A 19,131-nucleotide genomic window follows, 5' to 3' on the forward strand; every position below is an offset into this window, starting at 1 on the left:
AGTGTGAGCCGCGCACGGAGGCGCACGTGACTAGCCCTGCCCGGGGACGGCTCCACCTGCGCTGACACAGCCGAGCGCCTGGCCAGGCCTGGACCCCCGGCCCAGGCTCTGCCGCTTCCGGGCAGCCTCGGCCCGCAGCCCGGCCTCTAGGAGCCTAGGCGCGTCCGATTCCTCCACGATAAAGCGGCGGCCATACCCCTAACAGGCTTCAAAAACAGCGGCGCCAACAGCTTCCTGGTCGCCCCCTAAACAGGGTCAGAGGGCCTCGGAGCCACGTGGCTGCCCCTGCTCCAACCCCTCCTTGAGGTGCCCCCTGCTCCCTCCTTGGGTGGGAAGGGGCGTGAGAGGAGGGCGACCAGGGCTGGGGGCGGCGGCCCCGGGGGCCGAAGAGTGAGAGAGCAGGAGCGGCCTGGGGGGGGGCGGGGGGCGGGGGCGGACGGAGGCGAGGTGGGAGTTGGGGGGGGTTGGGGAAGGGAGAGCGGAGTGGGGGTTGGGGACTGCGATGGCCGAGGCGGGGGTGAGGGTTTGGGGCAAGGGAGGGCGGGGTCAAGGTGGAGGTAAGGGGGGGCTGGAGGTTGGGGGACGGGGCCGAGGTGGGGGAGGGGACCGCGGGGTGGGAGTGAGGAGAGGGGTGGGGGAAGGCAAGGCCGAGAAGGGGGAGGGGAGAGCGGAGTGGGGGTTGGGGAACAACGAGGGCCGAGGCGGGGGTGAGGGGGGGTTAGGGATAAGGGGTCGAGGGTCCGAGGTGGGGGTTGGGAAGGGGCCGAGGAGGGGGAGGGGACCGAGGTGTGGGAGTTGGGGGGGTTGGGAAAGGCGGGGCCGAGGAGGGGGAGGGGAGAGTGCGGAACAATGAGGGCCGAGGCGGGGGTGAGGGGGGTTAAGGATAAAGGGGACGGGGCCGAGGTGGGGGTGGGGGGGTTAGGGATAAAGGGGACGGGGCTGAGGTGGGGGTGAGGGGGGTTAGGGATAAAGGGGACGGGGCTGAGGTGGGGGTGGGGGGGTTAGGGATAAAGGGGACGGGGCCGAGGCGGGGGTGAGGGGGGTTAGGGATAAGGGGACGGGGCCGAGGTGGGGTGAGGGGGGGTTAGGGATAAAGGGGACGGGGCCGAGGTGGGGGTGGGGGGGTTAGGGATAAAGGGGACGGGGCCGAGGTGGGGTGAGGGGGGGTTAGGGATAAGGGGACGGGGCCGAGGCGGGGGTGAGGGGGGTTAGGGATAAGGGGACGGGGCCGAGGTGGGGTGAGGGGGGTTAGGGATAAAGGGGACGGGGCCGAGGCGGGGGTGAGGGGGGTTAGGGATAAGGGGACGGGGCCGAGGTGGGGTGAGGGGGGGTTAGGGATAAAGGGGACGGGGCCGAGGCGGGGGTGAGGGGGGTTAGGGATAAGGGGACGGGGCCGAGGTGGGGGTGGGGGGGTTAGGGATAAAGGGGACGGGGCCGAGGTGGGGGTGGGGGGGTTAGGGATAAAGGGGACGGGGCCGAGGTGGGGGTGAGGGGGGTTAGGGATAAAGGGGACGGGGCCGAGGTGGGGGTGAGGGGGGTTAGGGATAAAGGGGACGGGGCCGAGGTGGGGGTGAGGGGGGTTAGGGATAAGGGGACGGGGCCGAGGTGGGGGTGAGGGGGGTTAGGGATAAAGGGGACGGGGCCGAGGTGGGGGTGAGGGGGGTTAGGGATAAAGGGGACGGGGCCGAGGTGGGGTGAGGGGGGGTTAGGGATAAAGGGGACGGGGCCGAGGTGGGGGTGAGGGGGGTTAGGGATAAAGGGGACGGGGCCGAGGTGGGGGTGGGGGGGTTAGGGATAAGGGGACGGGGCCGAGGTGGGGGTGGGGGGGTTAGGGATAAAGGGGACGGGGCCGAGGTGGGGGTGAGGGGGGTTAGGGATAAAGGGGACGGGGCTGAGGTGGGGGTGAGGGGGGGTTAGGGATAAAGGGGACGGGGCCGAGGTGGGGGTGAGGGGGGTTAGGGATAAGGGGACGGGGCCGAGGTGGGGGTGAGGGGGGTTAGGGATAAGGGGACGGGGCCGAGGTGGGGGTGAGGGGGGTTAGGGATAAAGGGGACGGGGCCGAGGTGGGGGTGAGGGGGGTTAGGGATAAAGGGGACGGGGCCGAGGTGGGGTGAGGGGGGGTTAGGGATAAAGGGGACGGGGCCGAGGTGGGGGTGAGGGGGGTTAGGGATAAAGGGGACGGGGCCGAGGTGGGGGTGAGGGGGGTTAGGGATAAGGGGGCGAGGGGCCGAGGTGGGGGTGGGGGGGTTAGGGATAAGGGGACGGGGCCGAGGTGGGGGTGGGGGGGTTAGGGATAAAGGGGACGGGGCCGAGGTGGGGGTGAGGGGGGTTAGGGATAAAGGGGACGGGGCCGAGGTGGGGGTGAGGGGGGTTAGGGATAAGGGGACGGGGCCGAGGTGGGGTGAGGGGGGGTTAGGGATAAAGGGGACGGGGCCGAGGTGGGGGTGAGGGGGGTTAGGGATAAAGGGGACGGGGCTGAGGTGGGGGTGAGGGGGGGTTAGGGATAAAGGGGACGGGGCCGAGGTGGGGGTGAGGGGGGTTAGGGATAAGGGGACGGGGCCGAGGTGGGGGTGAGGGGGGTTAGGGATAAAGGGGACGGGGCTGAGGTGGGGGTGAGGGGGGGTTAGGGATAAAGGGGACGGGGCCGAGGTGGGGGTGGGGGGGGTTAGGGATAAGGGGGCGAGGGTCCGAGGTGGGGGTGGGGGGGTTAGGGATAAAGGGGACGGGGCCGAGGTGGGGGTGAGGGGGGTTAGGGATAAAGGGGACGGGGCCGAGGTGGGGGTGGGGGGGGTTAGGGATAAAGGGGACGGGGCCGAGGTGGGGGTGAGGGGGGTTAGGGATAAGGGGACGGGGCCGAGGTGGGGGTGAGGGGGGTTAGGGATAAAGGGGACGGGGCCGAGGTGGGGGTGAGGGGGGTTAGGGATAAAGGGGACGGGGCCGAGGTGGGGTGAGGGGGGGTTAGGGATAAAGGGGACGGGGCTGAGGTGGGGGTGAGGGGGGGTTAGGGATAAAGGGGACGGGGCCGAGGTGGGGGTGAGGGGGGTTAGGGATAAAGGGGACGGGGCCGAGGTGGGGGTGAGGGGGGTTAGGGATAAAGGGGACGGGGCCGAGGTGGGGGTGGGGGGGTTAGGGATAAAGGGGACGGGGCCGAGGTGGGGGTGAGGGGGGTTAGGGATAAAGGGGACGGGGCTGAGGTGGGGGTGAGGGGGGGTTAGGGATAAGGGGTCGAGGGTCCGAGGTGGGGGTTGGGAAGGGGCCGAGGAGGGGGAGGGGACCGAGGTGTGGGAGTTGGGGGGGTTGGGAAAGGCGGGGCCGAGGAGGGGGAGGGGAGAGTGCGGAACAATGAGGGCCGAGGCGGGGGTGAGGGGGGTTAAGGATAAAGGGGACGGGGCCGAGGTGGGGGTGAGGGGGGGTTAAGGATAAAGGGGACGGGGCCGAGGTGGGGGTGAGGGGGGTTAGGGATAAGGGGACGGGGCCGAGGTGGGGGTGAGGGGGGGTTAAGGATAAAGGGGACGGGGCCGAGGTGGGGGTGAGGGGGGGTTAAGGATAAAGGTGGCGAGGGTCCGAGGTGGGGGTGAGGGGGGTTAGGGATAAGGGGACGGGGCCGAGGTGGGGGTGGGGGGGTTAGGGATAAGGGGGCGAGGGGCCGAGGTGGGGGTGGGGGGGTTAGGGATAAGGGGGCGAGGGGCCGAGGTGGGGACGGAGGCAGGGCAGGGGTCCGGGCCACGCCAGGCCGGGGGCAGCAGGGCCCAGCGCAGGCCGCGCGGCCCCTCACGCCCCCTCCGAGGAATGGCGGCCGCGACCGCCGGCTCCGAGGCGCCGTTACCAGAGCCGTTGGGGCCGACGATGCAGGTGAACCTCTTGAAGGGGCCGATGACCTGGCGGCCCCGCCAGGACTTGAAGTTCTCCACGAGCAGCAGCTCCAAGCGGCCCATGGCTGCGCCGTCGCTGCCTGAGCCGCGCCCTCACGCGCCGGCTGGAAAAGAGCGGGAAGAGCCCTCCGGTCTCGCGAGACAGAGCGAGGCCGCGGCCGGCGCGCCGTTCCCTAGCAACCGCGTGCGGCCGTTGCCGGGGAAGCCGCGGGGCCGACGCGGAGCGGACGACGGCCGGCCGGGCGCGCTGGACCCTCGGAGCTTCCGCGCGCGCTCTGCGGTCTTGTCCTCAGCCCGCGCGCGCTCCGGAACGCCGAGCCTTCCCCGCCTTCCCCGTCGGTTCCCGGGGCCATGGAGGCGGCGCAGCCCGAGGACCTGGCGCAGGAGGCCCGTCTGACCAAGAGGCGGCAGGCGGAGCTGTGCAGGCAGCAGCGGGTCTTCAACGCCAGAGACAGGCTGATCGGGGTGAGGGGCCGGGCCGGGGGCGCTGGGAGAAACAGGCTGATGGGGTGAGGGGCCGGGGCGCTGGGAGAAACAGGCTGATGGGGTGAGGCCGAGGGGCCGGGGCGCTGGGAGAAACAGGCTGATGGGGTGAGGGGCCGGGGGCGCTGGGAGAAACAGGCTGATGGGGTGAGGCCGAGGGGTCGGAGGCGCTGGAAGGGGCGGGGAGTGAGCGCTTGGCTGAGAGCGCCCAGGGAGGCGGGCGGGCTGGCGGGGGTGAGCACTTTGCTGAAGACAGACCCTAACAGCCCGGGTTAGGATCAGAGCGGGGGTCTCCTCTCTATAACAGCCCGGGTCCAGGGCCTGGAGCGGGTCATGAGGCAGAGATCGGAGTGGGGAGCGGGGGTCTCCTCTCCAGACTCTAACAGCCGGGTCCAGGGTCCTGGGTGGGTGGTGGTGCAGAGATGGGAGCGGGGTCTCCTCTCCCTGAACCAGACTTTGTGCACTGCCCAGCAGTGCCTTCCAGGCCTGTCTTGGGACAGATGTCCGCGTGGCCCCTAGGCAGTGTTCTGAGGGTGAGCCTCCCTGACCTAAGGGAGACGAGGTGGGCGCCGTGGGGGAGGTTGACAGAAGAGGCGGAGGGGCCGACTGGGAGCGGAGACCCCCAGGCCCTAGTAGCTGACCTAGCACAGCTGTGCAGCGGCCGAAGTGGAAGAGGCAGCGGGCAGCTTGCTGAGCGAAGCCCCTGCCTCTCATCCCCCGCTCTCCATTGCCAGGGAGACACCGCAGCCTGGGACGTTCAGGTTCGGGACCAGAAGATAAGAGAAGCCACGGAGAAAGCTCGCCATGAAAGTTTCGGTGCGCGCTGGTGCTGCCTCTACCCACTCGGGGCCTCCAGGCTCCAGGCCTCGTGTCTCACACACGTGAGGAGTAGCTCTCCTTTTCATGCACCTCCTGCTCTTAAAATTTCCCACTTTCCTGTGCGCATTTGAATAAGTACGCTGATTCCTCCTCTGAGCAGGAAGATGGCTGTGGGATTCTAATGCAGGTTGTCAGCAACATATTTCAAGTATAAATGTTTGTTTTTCTCTGTTTTTTTTTTGAAGACTGTATAGGAGATGCTTAAACACACGTGTAACATACATGTGCACGTGCACACACACACTTTTGCCTGAGATCACACCCCTGAGCTGACTCATGGGGTCAGATAGTAGTACTCTAAGTCTTAGGATTTCTTTTCTTTTTTAAAGATTGATTTATTTCTTTGAAAGTCAGAGTTACACAGAAAGAGGAGAGAGAGAGAGAGGAGAGAGAGAGGAGAGAGAGAAGTCTTCCATCCGCTGGTTCACTCCCCAATTGGCTGCAACAGCCAGAGCTGCGCTGATCCAAAGCCAGGAGCCAGGAGCTTCTTCCCGGTCTCCCACGTGGGTGCAGGGGCCCAAGGACTTGGGCCATCTTGTACTGCTTCTCCAGGCCACAGCAGAGAGCTGGATCAGAAGTGGAGCAGCTGGGTCTTAAACCAGCACCCATATGGGATGCCAGCGCTTCAGGCCAGGGCGTTAACCTACTGCACCACAGTGCTGGTCCCTAAGTCTTAGTATTTCAAATGGAATTCATATTCCCCTAAGGTTCTCACAATTTCAACCATTGCAATTGGAGAGAGCAGTCTCCATTGCTGGTTCACTCCCAAGTGGCCGCAGCAGGCTGAAGCCAGGAGCCAGGAACTTGCTCCAGATCTCCCACATGGGTGGCAGGGGCCCAGACATGTGGGCCATCTTCTGCTGCTTTTCCAGGTCATAGCAGGGAGCTGGGTCAGGAATGGAGCAGCCAGGACATGAACTGGTGCCCTTAGGAGATGCCTGCACTGAAGGCCATGGCTTTACCTGTTATACCACAGTGCCAGCCCCAAGATTTTTATTTTTGAAAGATTTATCTATTTACTTGAAAGGCAGAGTTACAGAGAGGCAGAGAGAGAGAGAGGTCTTCCATCTGCTGGCTAACTCCCCAAATGGCTATAGCAGCCTGAGCTGAGGAGCCAATCAGGAGCCAGGAGCTTCCTCCGGGTCTCCCACATGGGTACAGGGGCCCAAGCACCTGGACCATCCAGCTCTCCCAGGCGACAGCAGAGAGCTGGATCGGAAGAGGAGCAGCCGGGACCCAAAGCAGCGCCCACATGGGATGCCCAAGATTTTTTTAACTAGAGAAAAGCAGCCATAAAATAGTACACTTGGTAAGCTGTCAGTTTTTTACTGTTTTCAAATATGCTTAGAAAAAGACAGGAAATATGAAGGCGCTTCCCAGGGTGCCTGGCAGTGGACTTAAAGGATGTTCGTTTTGGTGCAGAAGACGTTTGAAGCCTCTGTATCGTTTTGTCAGTATCCACATTTGTCGAGCTTTTTGGAGACTCAGATGTTGGCACAGCAAAGTTGGAGGAAAGGATGGGCGTGAAGTCTGTTTTCTTCTTTACGTCGTTCTATGCTTTCCAAATATTTACCATTTTACTTTTGAGTTGCACAGTACGTCCAGCTGAGAAAAGCAGTGTGACCCACGCGCAGGTCCCCACCACCAGACGCGTGTTAACACTGGCCGCGCGGGCTTCCGGAATCCCAGTGCCTTTAGGGGATGCGTTGTGTGCGTGGCTGGAGGTCTCCCCAGCTCCTGAGTGTCTCCTTCCTTCCTCGGAAGCGTGCTCATTCTCACGCGTTTTTTTATGCCTGGACTATTTATGTATGTATGTATCCCTGACAGCATGAAATTGTTTCTTTTTTTAATATTTTATCTATTTATTTGAAAGTTAGAGTTACACAGAGAGAGGAGAGACAGATAGAGAGAGAGAGGGGTCTTCCATCCGCTGGTTCACTCCCCAATTGGCTGCAATGACCGGAGCTGTGCTGATCCGAAGCCAGGAGCCAGGAGCTTCCTCACGCAGGTGCAGGGGCCCAACGACTTGGGCCATCTTCCACTGCCTTCCCAGGCCACAGCAGAGAGCTGGATTGGAAGTGGAGCAGCCGAGTCTTCAACGAGCGCCCATATGGGATGCTGGCGCTTCAGGCCAGGGTGTTAGCCTGTTGTGCCACAGCGCCGGCCCCAATGAAATTGCTTTTTCTATGCTTTTAAAAAATTTACATAAGCATTAGGTCCTTTTGCAATGTGTGTTTCTTCCATTTAACATATTTTGGAAATTAAATGACCTACACATAGAGAGTATTCATTTTAATTGTTTTATGGCCTTTTTTAAAAAATGTGAATTAACTACAGATTTTATCATCCAGTCCCTGGTAAAGGCTGGTTTGGTCCCTCCCCACCCCAGTTTCTCAACGTTCTGAGCCTTGCCGTGAAGACGTCCATGCATTCTGTCCTGATGTACATGTGACAGAGACACCTAGAGGTGGGACTGGGGGGCCCCGGGGAGGTATGTTTTCAGGTTCACGGAGTGTTGCCAAATTGCTTTGTTGTACGTGTGCCAAGTTACACCCAAGAGCAGTGGAGCAGAGAGGGAGAGATCTGGTCTCCACATCCATGCCTGTTCCTGTCGCTTGCCCGTTTTTGGATGGACCACTTGGGTTTTGAAAATTCATTTGAGGGGCAGGCATTTGGTGCAGTGGGTTAACCTACAGCGTCCCATAGCAGAGCGCTGGGTCAAGTCCCGGCTGCTCTGCTCCCAATCCAGCTCCTGCTGATGGCCTGGGAAAGCAGCAGACGATGGCCTGAGCGCTTGGGCCCCTGCACCCACGTGGGAGACCCAGATGGAGCTCCTGACTCCTGGCTTTGGCCTAACCTAGCCCTGGCTGTTGGAGCCATTTGGGGAGTAAGGCATTGGATGGAAATCTCTATCTCTCCCTCTCTCTCTCTGCCACTCTATTTTTCAAACATAAAATAAATATTTAAAAAAAAACCAAAACACTTTTTTTAAAGACATCCCTTGGAAGGTCTAGTTCAAGTCCCAGCTCTGCCTCAGATTCCAGCATCCCGCTAACGCGCATCCCTGGCTCCTGGCTTCGGATCAGCACAACAGCTGTTGTGGCCATCTTGTCCATCTTGGGAAGTGAACCAGCAGAGGGAAGACCTATCTCTCTCTTTGTCTCTCTCTCTGCCTCTGCCTCTCTGTCATTCAGCCTTTCAAATAAATAAATAAGTCATTAAAAAATAAAGTTATTTATTTGAGAGGCACAGAGACAGAGATCTCCCTTCTGCTGGTTCGCTTCCCAAATACCTGCAACGGCTGGGGCTGGGCCAGGCCAAAACCAGGAGCCAAGAACTCACTTCAGGTCTCACACAGGAGCGGCAGGGCCCAAGCGCTGGAGCCATCACCACTGCCTCCCAGGTGCGCATCAGCAGGAGGCTGGAGTCAGGAGCCAGAGCTGAGTATTGAGCCCTGGTGCTCCCAGTGAGACACGGGGGTCTTTTTTTTTTTTAGATTTTATTTACTTGAAAGTCAGAGTTACACAGAGAGAGAAGGAGAGGCGGGGCGGTGGGGAGGTCTTCCATCCACTGGTTCACTCCCCAAATGGCCACAATGGCTGGAGCTGCGCCGATCTGAAGCCAGGAGCCAGGAGCTTCTTCCAGGTCTCCCACATGGGTGCAGGGGTTCGTGCCATCTTCCACTGCTTTCCCAGGCCATAGCAGAGAGCTGGATTGGAAGTGGAGCAGCCAGGACTGGAACCAGCACCCATGTGGGATTCCGGCACTGCAGACGGCGGCTTTACCCACTACGCCACAGCACCAGCCCCCGACACGGTGTCTTAAACAGCTGGGCCAGATGGCCGCCCCACCAACGCCTTTTCAAGCCAGTTCGCGTTTATTTTTCTCTCCTAATCTGGCTGTGCTGTGGCTCTTGCAGCCGCTGAAATGAAGCAGAATGACCGACTCCTGTGCCTGTTAGAAGCCCGCGCGGGGAGAGACCGGAGAGCTCTGTGCAGGGCCATCAGCGAGTTCCAGAAGAACTTCCAGCGGCCAGACACCCGCCGTGAATTTGACCTGTCCGACCCGCTGGCCCTGCGGAAGGCCCTCCCGGCCCGGCAGTCGGATCACGACGTCCGCAACACCGTGTCGGGCATGCAGAAGTTCCTGGGCGAGGACCTGGACTTCGGCGAGAGGAAGAAATGCCAAGAGGAGCAAAGCAGAGAGTGGTCCCTGCAGCAGCGACGGGAGTGGGAGGACGCCCGGGCTGAGCACAAGTGTGCAGGTAACAGCACGGCGGCCGCCGGCCACGAGCCTTCCCGGCTCTCGCGGCTGGGTTTTCCCACGGGCCAAGAAGAGTCGCTGTGTTCCCGGGGGTGGGACAAGCCCAGTCCACTCCGTGTGTCAGGGCCCGGTCGGGTGCTGGGAACCTCAGAGTCGGTCCCTACCCCGGGACGTGCCCAGGTCACCAGCATCTCCGGGTGCCGTTGTAGACGTTTCTTCGGGGAGCCGTGGGGGTGGGGTGGGCGCCGGCGCAGGCATGGTGGCCGTAGCTCCTGCCTGGGCTTCCCCAGATCCTGGGAAATTCTTGGCTGAAGGTTCCCAGGTATGACACAGCCTCTCTGAAGACAGAGCTACCTAAAACAAAAACAACCCAGCTGCCCAGCAGCCAGCGCGCCCCGAGGCCCTGCGTCTCCTGCTCTGCCACCTCCTGCGCACGCGGGGCTCCTGGCAGCACTGGCTCCTCCTGCGCCAGGAGAGCCGGCAGTGGATTGGCAGCACCCCTGCTCTTACGGGGAGTCTCACGGGTGACCCAACACTGAGGGGTTGCGACGACCGCCACACGGGGAGCTGGCCTCGTGGCCATGTGCCGCACCCTGGGCCACCCCGTGTCCCCCCAGCTCACCCTCCATCCTCTCTGAGCCTGCTCCTGCCGGACTTCCGCCCTCCCCTGCACTGCACCTGCCCTGGCCCACCTGGCCACGCCCTCCGCGTCACCCACAGGAAGTCGGTCTCGGTCTTGGCCTCTCGGCAGCAAATGACACAGTGGACCACCTCCTCCTGGCCATACGTGGGCACCACACACGTGCTGGTCCCCTTGCTGCCCAGCCTCCTTTGCGGGTTCCTCCTCCTGTCCCCAGCGCCTGGCTGCTGTTGCACTCCCGTGCTCCCTGTGCCTGCCCTGCCAGCTCAACTCGCCACTGCCCGGGCTCATCTCTGCAGCCTGCGCCCTTCCCGGAACGCAGACTCGTAGATCCGTGCAGCTGCCCTTGGGCATCTCAATGGACGTGTTAAAGGCAGTGCAAGTCCAGGAGCACGCCCAATGGTACCCTCAGCCTGTTTCCATGGCAACTCCATTCTAGTAGTCTGGGCCTGAAGCCAAGTCTTGTACCCTCCCTGTCACTCACATGCCACACCCAGCCCACCAGCAAATCAGCTCACACTTCAGCCCCTCGTGCCGCCTCCACCGTCACCACTTTGAATGAAGGGGCTGGTGGGGTGCTGCCTGCTGGTCTGTGCCTCTGCCCACTCCCCACCCCCACCCTCCATTTTAGGGCTCAGCTCAGCAGCCAGAGCTCCCCTGGGCCAGTTCACTTAGACTCTGGCTCGAAACCCTGCAGGAGCCCTGCCCTCACGGCACGCGGAAGCCGGTTCATTTCGGGAGGCCCGCTCCGCCCCCTCCACGCTGCCTCCCACTTGCTCCGTCCCCGCCACACCGTCCTCCCGCTGTTCCTGGAACGGGTGCGTGAGGGGCTCCTTTCTGTCTCCGGCCGCTGCCCCTGCTTCCTGTCTGCCTACAAACCTCTGTGTCCAGCTGTCTGCGTGGCCTGCCCCTCTGCTCCTTCCAGTCTTTGCTGGAAGCCATCCTGCTGGTGCAGCCTCCCCGGGCACCCCTGAGCTTAAACCCAGTGCCCTCCCCTCATGCCCACTTCCCCCGACCCTCCCTTGCCTTGTTTTTCTCCATAGCCTTGATCGCTGGCACACTGCCTGGCTCTTGGATGTGCTGTTCCTCCCCGGGTCTCACATCCTCAGCTCAGCGAGGGCAGAAGGGTCTGTGGCTGATTTGTGCACTGCCGTATCCGTAGTTCCTGGCACACGGGGGAAGTCCATTCATGGAGCTTTCATCTCATCCAGCTCCCCGACCACTTGCGATTCCCATGTCTGGCCACGAGCGCTCGTCTCGTCCTTGACCTTGGTCCGTGCACTCGTCCTGGCTGTGTCACCAGCTGCCTCACAGTGTACTGGAAGCTAACTCTGAACCCCTGCTCTGGGTCAGCTTCTCCTTGCCTTAACCACACCAGGAACCTGGGGATCACCCCTTCACCCTCCGTCCCTCGCCGCTCCTGAGCCGCCTCTGCCCGCCGTCACCTCGCTGCTCGCCCGCCACCTCTGACCTCGGCGGACCTCTGCCAGTGCCTTCTGAGCCCCTCCCCTCCTTTCCTGCCCATCTCTGGTCCATTCTCAACGTGGCGGTCGGGGTGACACTTTGTCAACAAGATCCAGTTGGACAGGGTCACACCCACCCCCTCCACACCTGCTCACCGCTCCCCCGACACACATGGGACAGATGCAGGATTCTCCCGCAGCCGGGCCCTGCGCCCACCCCTCTAAAATAGCGTGTGCCCCCCACCCCCACCCCCTCACTCTCCTGCAGCCGTTTTGGCTCTTGCACTCCTGGCTTCCGCCAAACACTTGCCCACTTCACAGCCGTCCCAGCTGCCCTGGCCCAGCTCGTCCTGTCCTCACAGCGCCATCAGTGTGCCACAGTAGATCCTTTGCTGGTTCACATTCGCCGTGAGCTCCCAGACAGCGAGTTCTGGTTCCGGGAAGCCAGAAAATGCTCCCCGTTTCACCGACCACTGCATGTCCTGTTCCCTGAGCGCTGTGTGAGCAAACAAAAGGTGGCAGAGGAGGCCGGGGGTGAGGGTGTGTGGGGGTGCACGCGGAGGCCACAGGGTGTGGTCTTTGTTTTGGAGATAATGGGAAGACTCCCGGGGCACACCTACCACATGAGGTAGCTGCAAATCCCGACCTCCTGCTGCTCACCTAACAGCCCTGCAGAGGCCAGGAGGCCTGGAGACCGAGCCACGGGCTGAGAGGCTGCGGAGGTAGCAGAGCTGGGCAGAATCTGGCTGGGGCATGCACCTGCTCTGCGCGACTCCACACCTTTACTTCTTATTTCTTTTTTGGGGCTCTCTGCTTAGACACCTGCCGCGCCCCCTGCTCTCTTTTGGCCTGGAAGGGTCCACAGATATCCGTCCCCTGGCACCCCCTCCCCTGAGGAGTCCCATATGGCTTCCACAGCCCCCTTTTTTCTGGGCTCCTGCCATCCTTTGTCCGTTGTCGGGCTGTAGCCGCCTCCTGATGGACCAGGGGAGTAAGGGCACACCACTCACCTGTCCAGGCCCATAGCAGGCATCGCTAATCCATAGCAGACATTACCAATCCACAGCAGTGATGGCGAGCACCCGTGAAGTAACTCATCTGACTCCCCAAGGCGCAGGCCCTTTCCCTGTTACTCTGGTCCTCGTGCATGAGGGCATGGGCAGAGGTGAACGCATTAACAGCCCTGTCCTGGGGGGCTCTGTGCCCCGGGCAGGGGTCCCTGGTGGGCACGCCTGGCCTGTGCCCCGGGCAGGGGTCCCTGGTGGGCACGCAGGGTCTGTGCCCCGGGCAGGGGTCCCTGGTGGCCACGCCGGGCCTGTGGCCCCGGGCAGGGGTCCCTGGTGGCCACGCCGGGCCTGTGGCCCCGGGCAGGGGTCCCTGGTGGCCACGCAGGGTCTGTGCCCCGGGCAGGGGTCCCTGGTGGGCACGCAGGGTCTGTGCCCCGGGCAGGGGTCCCTGGTGGGCACGCAGGGTCTGTGCCCCGGGCAGGGGTCCCTGGTGGCCACGCCGGGCCTGTGGCCCCGGGCAGGGGTCTCTGGTGGACACGCAGGGTCTATGCCCCTGGGTAGGTGTCCCTGGTGGGCACGCAGGGTCTGTGCCCCTGGGTAGGTGTTCCTGGTGGGCACACTGGGCCTGTGGCCCTGGGTAGGTGTCCCTGGTGGGCACGCCAGGTCTGTGGCCCCGGGCAGGGGTCCCTGGTGGGCACGCTGGGTCTGACGGTGGCGTGCCCCCTTACAGAGGACCTGTACACACAGACAAGGCTGCAGTTTGATGAGACAGCCAAGCAGCTGCAGAATCTGCAAAGTGCCACCCAAAAGGCCGTCTGCGCAGCCGTGAAAGACTTCAACAGGACCCAGGTGCGTGCAGCCTGGGCTCGGTGGGGAGTGGGGGGAGCACGCGCTCACCGCGACACCCCAGCCTCCCAGGTCGCTCGCTCGCTCAGGTTCAAACGCCTCTCCGGTTGGGGACTGGTGCAGTTGAAGAGCTGTGGCCCCGTTTGTCAGTCTGCTGACTCATTTCCAGGTTCTAAGTGAGCGCGTACTGTGTGCCCAGTGCTTTCAGCCGCCCCCCACCCGCAACCCGTCAGATGGCCCTGCCCTGGGGAGAGACGCCCTTAACGCCTGGCCGCTCTCCCCAGCTGGAATGAGGCTGTGTGGGTTTGCCGGGACCAGATCCGTCCTCAAAAGAGATTCCAAGCGTAGCAGTCGGATCCAGCAGGGGAGGGTGTTGGGCCTTGTGCTTCGCAGCGTGGGTGCTCATTCCACCAGAGTGTTGTAGTGTCCGGGTGTGGCATGCAGGCTCTGGAGCGCACCTGTGTGGGTGCGGGGCCAGGCCACTCCCGTGCCCCCGTCCTGTGTCAGTCAGGGTGTGCTTTTTTTTTTTTTTTAAATATTCATTTATTTGAGAGGCAGAGTTACAGTAAAAGAGGGGGAGAGACAGAGATCTATCCGCTGCTTCACTCCCCAGATGGCTGGAGCTGCGTCGATCCTAAGCCAGGAGCCAGGAGCTTCTTCTGGGTCTCCCACCCAGATGCAGGGGCCCAAGCACTTGGACTGTCTTCCGCTGCTTTCCCAGGCTATAGCAGAGAGCTGGGTGGGAAGTGGAGCGGCGGGGACATGACTGGTGCCCATAGTTGTCCTGGGGGCTGTGGGTGAAGCCGTCAGAGCAGTGAGGTCAGAGTGCATTCCCACCGTGTAGAAGCCTCCACGGTTGAGAGTCGCTCTGTTGAGTCTCCTTTGCAGCTTACGCACGCCCAGCTCTCACGCAGAGCCCTGCCCTTGTGGGTCAGGGGCAGATCCGGAGCGGGTGGCAGCCATACCAGGGAGCCGGCTCCCGGCTGTGGCACATCAGTGAGAAAGCCAGCAGCTCTCGGGGCCGGCGCCATGGCTCACTTGGTTAATCCTCTGCCTGCGGCACCGGCATCCCACATGGGCACCAGGTTCTGGTCCCAGTTGCTCCTCTTGCAGTCCAGCTCTCTGCTGTGGCCTGGGAGGGCAGTGGAAGATGGCCCAAGTGCTTGGGCCCTGCACCCGCATGGGAGACCAGGGCGGTGAACCAATGGAAGGAAGACCTTTCTCTCTGTCTCCCTCTCTATCTGTCCAAAAAAAAAAAGCCAGCAGCTCTCTGCCTACCCACAGCAGTAGTGGTGCCCTCTGCCCAGCCGGGGGCCCCAGGTCCACCCCCATTTCTGGAGTCTGATCTCCTGGCTGTTCCTGGCTGCCCTAGCACGTCCCCACAGTGGACCCCCAGGCCTGAGACCCCCAGCCCCCGAGGTCACCGTGAGCACTTTCCCCGATGTCTCCCCCGGCTCAGGCCCTGGAGTCAGTGGAAAGGAAAAAGCAGGAGAAGAAACAGGAGCAGGAGGACAACCTGGCCGAGATCTCGCACCTGCTGCGCGGGGACCTGCTCTCCGAGAACCCGCGCCAGGCAGCCAGCTCCTTCGGGCCCCACCGCGTGGTCCCCGACCTCTGGAAGGGCATGAGCCAGGAGCAGCTGGAGCAGATCCGCCTCGCCCAGAAGCAGCAAGTCCAGGAGAAGCTGGTGCCTGCCCCGTGCGCCCGCCGCCTTCCACACGCCCAGCTGGCTGGGTCCAGTCCTGGCTGCACCCGGCCCTCCGAGCCGCCCCCAGGGAGTTCCTGCCCCGCTGAGACAAGAACCAGACCATGCCGTCCGCTTGTGGGGTGTGGGGTGGCGTGGGGGTGAGGCGGTGGTCGGGCCCAGTCAGGGGGGTCCAGAGTGGGCCCTGAGACGCCGTGCCGGAGCAGAGACCCCAAGGAAGGGAGCAAGTGAGCAAGGGGCTGGAGGCTGGAGGCGCTGACCCGTTCAGAGAGGGACTCAATCTTGGGAGGAGGTGGGGGGCCAAGGGCTGGGACAGGAAGTGCCGCCCCTGTGTGGCTGAAGCCACTGCTAGTCCTGGCAGGGGAGAACCTGGGAGTGCGTCTTGGCCCTGCCCAGGAGCTGGGACTGCCCCGGGGTGGAGGGGACCGCCCGGCCGTGGTGGCCGACACCATAGCCTTTGAGCTTCCTAGCTGGCGGTCCGGGGGTGGGGGGCGATGGCTGAGCCAGGGTGTGAGGAGCAGGCGGGACGGCCCCCCAGCCACTCCCTGCGGCCCAGCAGGGAGGTGGGCACTCGGGCTCTGTGGAAAGGTGGTGACCAGTGGCCTCTCCCCGTCCAGAGGCTCCAGGAAGAAGAACGCCAGCGAGACCTAGACTGGGACCGGCGGAGGGTCCAGGGGGCTCGGGCCACGCTGCTGTTGGAGCGGCAGCAGCAACGCCAGCAGCGCCACCTGCGCAGGGCCCTGGACAGCAGCAACCTCAGCCTGGCCCAGAAGCAGCATCTGCAGTGCGTGCTGGGCAGGCGGGGGAGACGCCACTCCCCGGGCAGCCCCCATCCTGGCACCAGGGACCGCACAGGCCCAGGGACGGGTGGGGAGAGCCACAGGTCACTGCTGCGCAGGGCATCAGGTCCCAGCAAGGGGCACTGAGTTAGCCTAGCTGCGCGTGGAGGGCTTCCTGGAGGAGGCTTCACGGCTGAGATCCTACAGGAAGATGGTGCTGGCTGCACACTGCCAGGAGGGCTCTCCAAGCAGAGACAGGGCCCTGGGGCGCCTGGGTGAGCCTGGAATCTACTCAGACAACCCTCGAGTAGCTCAGGGTGCAAGCCACGGGAAAGAGCCCGGGCAGTTGGGTTCCTGCCAGCCATGCGGGAGAGCTGGATTCAGTTCCTGGCTCCCAGCTGTGACCTGCCCGGCCTGGCTATTGTGGGCATTTGGGGAGTGAACCAGTGGGTGGGAGCTCTGGCTCGCTCACTCGCCAGCTCTCAGCAAAATCTCAAATAAATAAATAAAAGCTGCTATGTAATTATGAAATAACCCACACCACTGAGGGGGTGTCAAGGTGAATTATGGAGTTTTAAGATATATATATATATATAGTTGGGGCCAGTGCTGTGGCGTAGTGGGTAAAGCCACCGCCTGCAGTGCTGGCATCCCATATGGGTGCTGGTTCGAGTCCTGGCTGCTCCTCTTCCCATCCAGCTCTCTGCTATGGCCTGGGAAAGCAGCAGGAGATGGCCCAAGTCCTTGGGCCCCTGCACCTGGAGGAAGCTCCTGGCTCCTGGCTTCGGATCGGCGCAGCTGCAGCCATTGTGGCCATCTGGGGAGTGACCAGCGGATGGAAGACCTCTTTCTCTCTCTCTCTCTCTCTTTCTCTCTGCGCCTCTGCCTCTCTGTAACTCTGCCTTTCAAATAAATATTTTAAAAAAAGATATGTATTTGAGTCAGAGAGAGGGAGAGAGAGATCTTCCATCTATTGGTTCGCTCCCCAGATGGCCACAATGGCTGGCCCAGGGTAAAGCCAGGAGCCTGGAACTCCATCCAGGTCTCCCACATGGGTTGCAGGGGTCCAAGTCCTTGAGCAGGGAGCCGGGACTCAGACTGGTGCCGCTACGTGACGCTGGCAGCTTCACCTAGGGGACTGCACACCAACAAGCACTGGACTAACCAGGACGTACCTGCATTTGCTGACTCGCGTCTCCTGCCTCTGTTTTCAGGAGGAAATCTATGAACGAGCTGTACAGGAATCAGCCCACGGAGGAGTATTTCGCCCAGTTTAACACAAGAAGCCGCTGATGAGAGGCCCTGTGTCCCCCCCGTTTCTGTATAACCTGTGACGACCTTCAGAGCTGTGTTGCTTCTTAAAACAGATGCAAGCCCTGGCCCAGCTGAGGGGTCCCTGTGCCGCGTAGTCGGGGAGGGAGCAGGCTGGGCCCTGTCAGGACTGTTCTAGAAAGAGGTGGTGTTGGGGGCGTGTTACTCCAGACACAAGGTCACCTCTCACCGCTGTCAGAGCCCAGGCCGTGGTGGAAGAAGCTGCTGAGCCGGGCTGCGGACCCCAGGCTCCCCCGGCTCCCTGCTCGGCCCCCGCCCCGTGGCCACTCAGCACCCACCTCCTGCTGCTGCAGCTCCCACCCTGTGTGTGTGTGGGGGGGGCCTCCCGCCCCTCCCCCACAAGGCCGTGTCAGCGCCTTGACCCCGCTCTGACCTGGCCAGCTGCCCAGGTATGGGTAGGGGTGGGGTCCTTTCTGGCTGGCTTGACCCCAGGCCTTGTACATTTCCCAGAGGTCTGTGCTGTTGCCCAGAGAAACTCGCTCCCCTCCCCCTCGCCAACTCCTCCCCCATCCATGCCCTGACCCCTGGCTGGCGACACACCAGGTGGAACATGCCTCCCCCCCTCTGAGAGATGCCCTGAGCCCGCTGCCCGCTTTTGGGCCAACTCCAGCGGGAAGGCGAGGGGATGGTCCGGACTGCATCCCTCCAAGGACGTGGCTTGGAAATTGCCACACACACACACACACACACACACACACACCGCCTCCCCTGGCAGCCTCCAGCCCTGAGGGCACGTGGCTGGAAGGGGACTGGGAGACAGCTGGCTGACCGTGTGGCCAGGAGATCACCCTCTAGCTCAGAAGTGGGCTGCACCCCGGGGCTCACCGGCAGGCGCCACAGCCTCCGGGAGCGGCGTGGACGGAGCGGCGTGGACAGAGCGGCTGCGCAGAGCGGGGCTCTGCCTAGCCGTCTGGGAGCCTAGCTCTCAGGCCAGGGGTGGCCTCTTCCTGATCCACAAGTGTTTCTTGGAGGGCAGCTGTGGGTGGCGCTGTCGTTAGCAGAGACGGGGCCGGAGCCCGTGCAGGCAGTGTGGCCCACCTCCCCCCACCCAAAGGAGCTGCTTCCTCCCAGCTCTCAGCCCCGCCCCGGCGAGCGCCACTGAGGATGAGGACGAGCAGGGTGTTTCCTAGGTGGACAAGGCGGGGCTGACCGGCTCTCCAGGACAGAGACAGGCCCCGGGGCGTGCAAGAGAGGAGCATGGGCCAGGCTGTGGTCTGCTGGGAGGGGGAGAGGGGGAGGTCCGGGGGGGCAGGTGTTGGAGGGGCCCGTGGCCAAGGTTCACAGAGTAGACAGGACCAGAAGAGGGGTGCTCTGGGAGAGTTGTGTGCCCGTTTCAAAGATGGTGCCAGCCGCCACATGGGCTCAGGCTGCCTGGGCACTGCCAAGCGAGGCAGACCTGGGGGTGACCCCCCCCCCCATGGCTCTGACACGGCTCATACCCAGAGTGGACCCTGTAATGCCGTCACCCACTGGCTGGCAAAGGTGGCAGATGGGACCAGGGTGGGATGCAGGCAATATGATGGCGGGCAGGGCGCTGCCCCTGGTGCTGTGTCTGCAGAGTGTGGAGTTGTCCCGGGGAGGTCAGAGCAGGAGCGCTGACAGCGCCCACTGTGGGCCGGCGTCTCAGGCAGTGTGGCATTCCACCCCCCCGCCCCCCCGTGACCCGAGCTCCGGCCGGCAATGGGAGGATGCCGCTGTGTCACCCCTCACGAAAGCCTGTCCTACAAACGACACCATCGTCGCCATGGCTTACAGCCCGGGGACATGTGGTGCCAGGTGTGGGACGCTCCTGTCGCGGGGAACGCAGGACGGCCAGGCTGCTCTGGACCCCGAGGCCGTGAGGGCGGCTTGCCCCCTGGGCT

At 63.0% G+C, this 19,131-nt stretch overlaps 2 protein-coding genes across 9 annotated transcripts in view; one reads left to right on the top strand and one right to left on the bottom strand.

Annotated features, from left to right (window-relative positions):
* The window catches only part of SMC1B (structural maintenance of chromosomes 1B), an 80,003-nt gene extending 75,998 nt beyond the window's left edge, over window positions 1-4,005 (bottom strand). For 2 of the 4 annotated variants that reach the window (XM_070053033.1, XM_070053030.1), the window contains exon 1: window positions 3,827-4,004. In XM_070053033.1, the coding sequence (XP_069909134.1) occupies window positions 3,827-3,935 (109 nt within the window). In that variant the 5' untranslated portion in view covers window positions 3,936-4,004. Of the gene's footprint in view, window positions 1-3,826 lie in introns of all 4 variants that reach the window. The other 2 variants (XM_070053032.1, XM_070053031.1) reach the window with 2 other exon arrangements.
* On the top strand, window positions 41-17,280 carry RIBC2 (RIB43A domain with coiled-coils 2). Of its 5 annotated transcripts, XM_070053038.1 has the most exons (8): window positions 4,075-4,337; window positions 5,090-5,171; window positions 8,593-8,637; window positions 9,154-9,498; window positions 13,338-13,456; window positions 14,913-15,140; window positions 15,776-15,942; window positions 17,152-17,280. In XM_070053038.1, exons 1-8 carry the CDS (start codon window positions 4,224-4,226, stop codon window positions 17,228-17,230), a joined length of 1,179 nt encoding a protein of 392 aa, XP_069909139.1. In that variant the 5' UTR covers window positions 4,075-4,223; the 3' UTR covers window positions 17,231-17,280. The 5 variants fall into 5 exon arrangements, with proteins under 5 accessions (XP_069909142.1, XP_069909141.1, XP_069909139.1 ...); XM_070053041.1 differs by lacking the exons at window positions 4,075-4,337; window positions 8,593-8,637 and adding an exon at window positions 41-306 and having other exon boundaries at window positions 5,090-5,236; XM_070053040.1 differs by lacking the exons at window positions 4,075-4,337; window positions 8,593-8,637 and adding an exon at window positions 43-306.
* The last annotated feature ends 1,851 nt before the right edge of the window (window positions 17,281-19,131 follow it).

The sequence above is a fragment of the Oryctolagus cuniculus genome, chromosome 11 (genome assembly GCF_964237555.1).
Source record: "Oryctolagus cuniculus chromosome 11, mOryCun1.1, whole genome shotgun sequence".
Lineage (NCBI taxonomy): Eukaryota > Metazoa > Chordata > Mammalia > Lagomorpha > Leporidae > Oryctolagus > Oryctolagus cuniculus.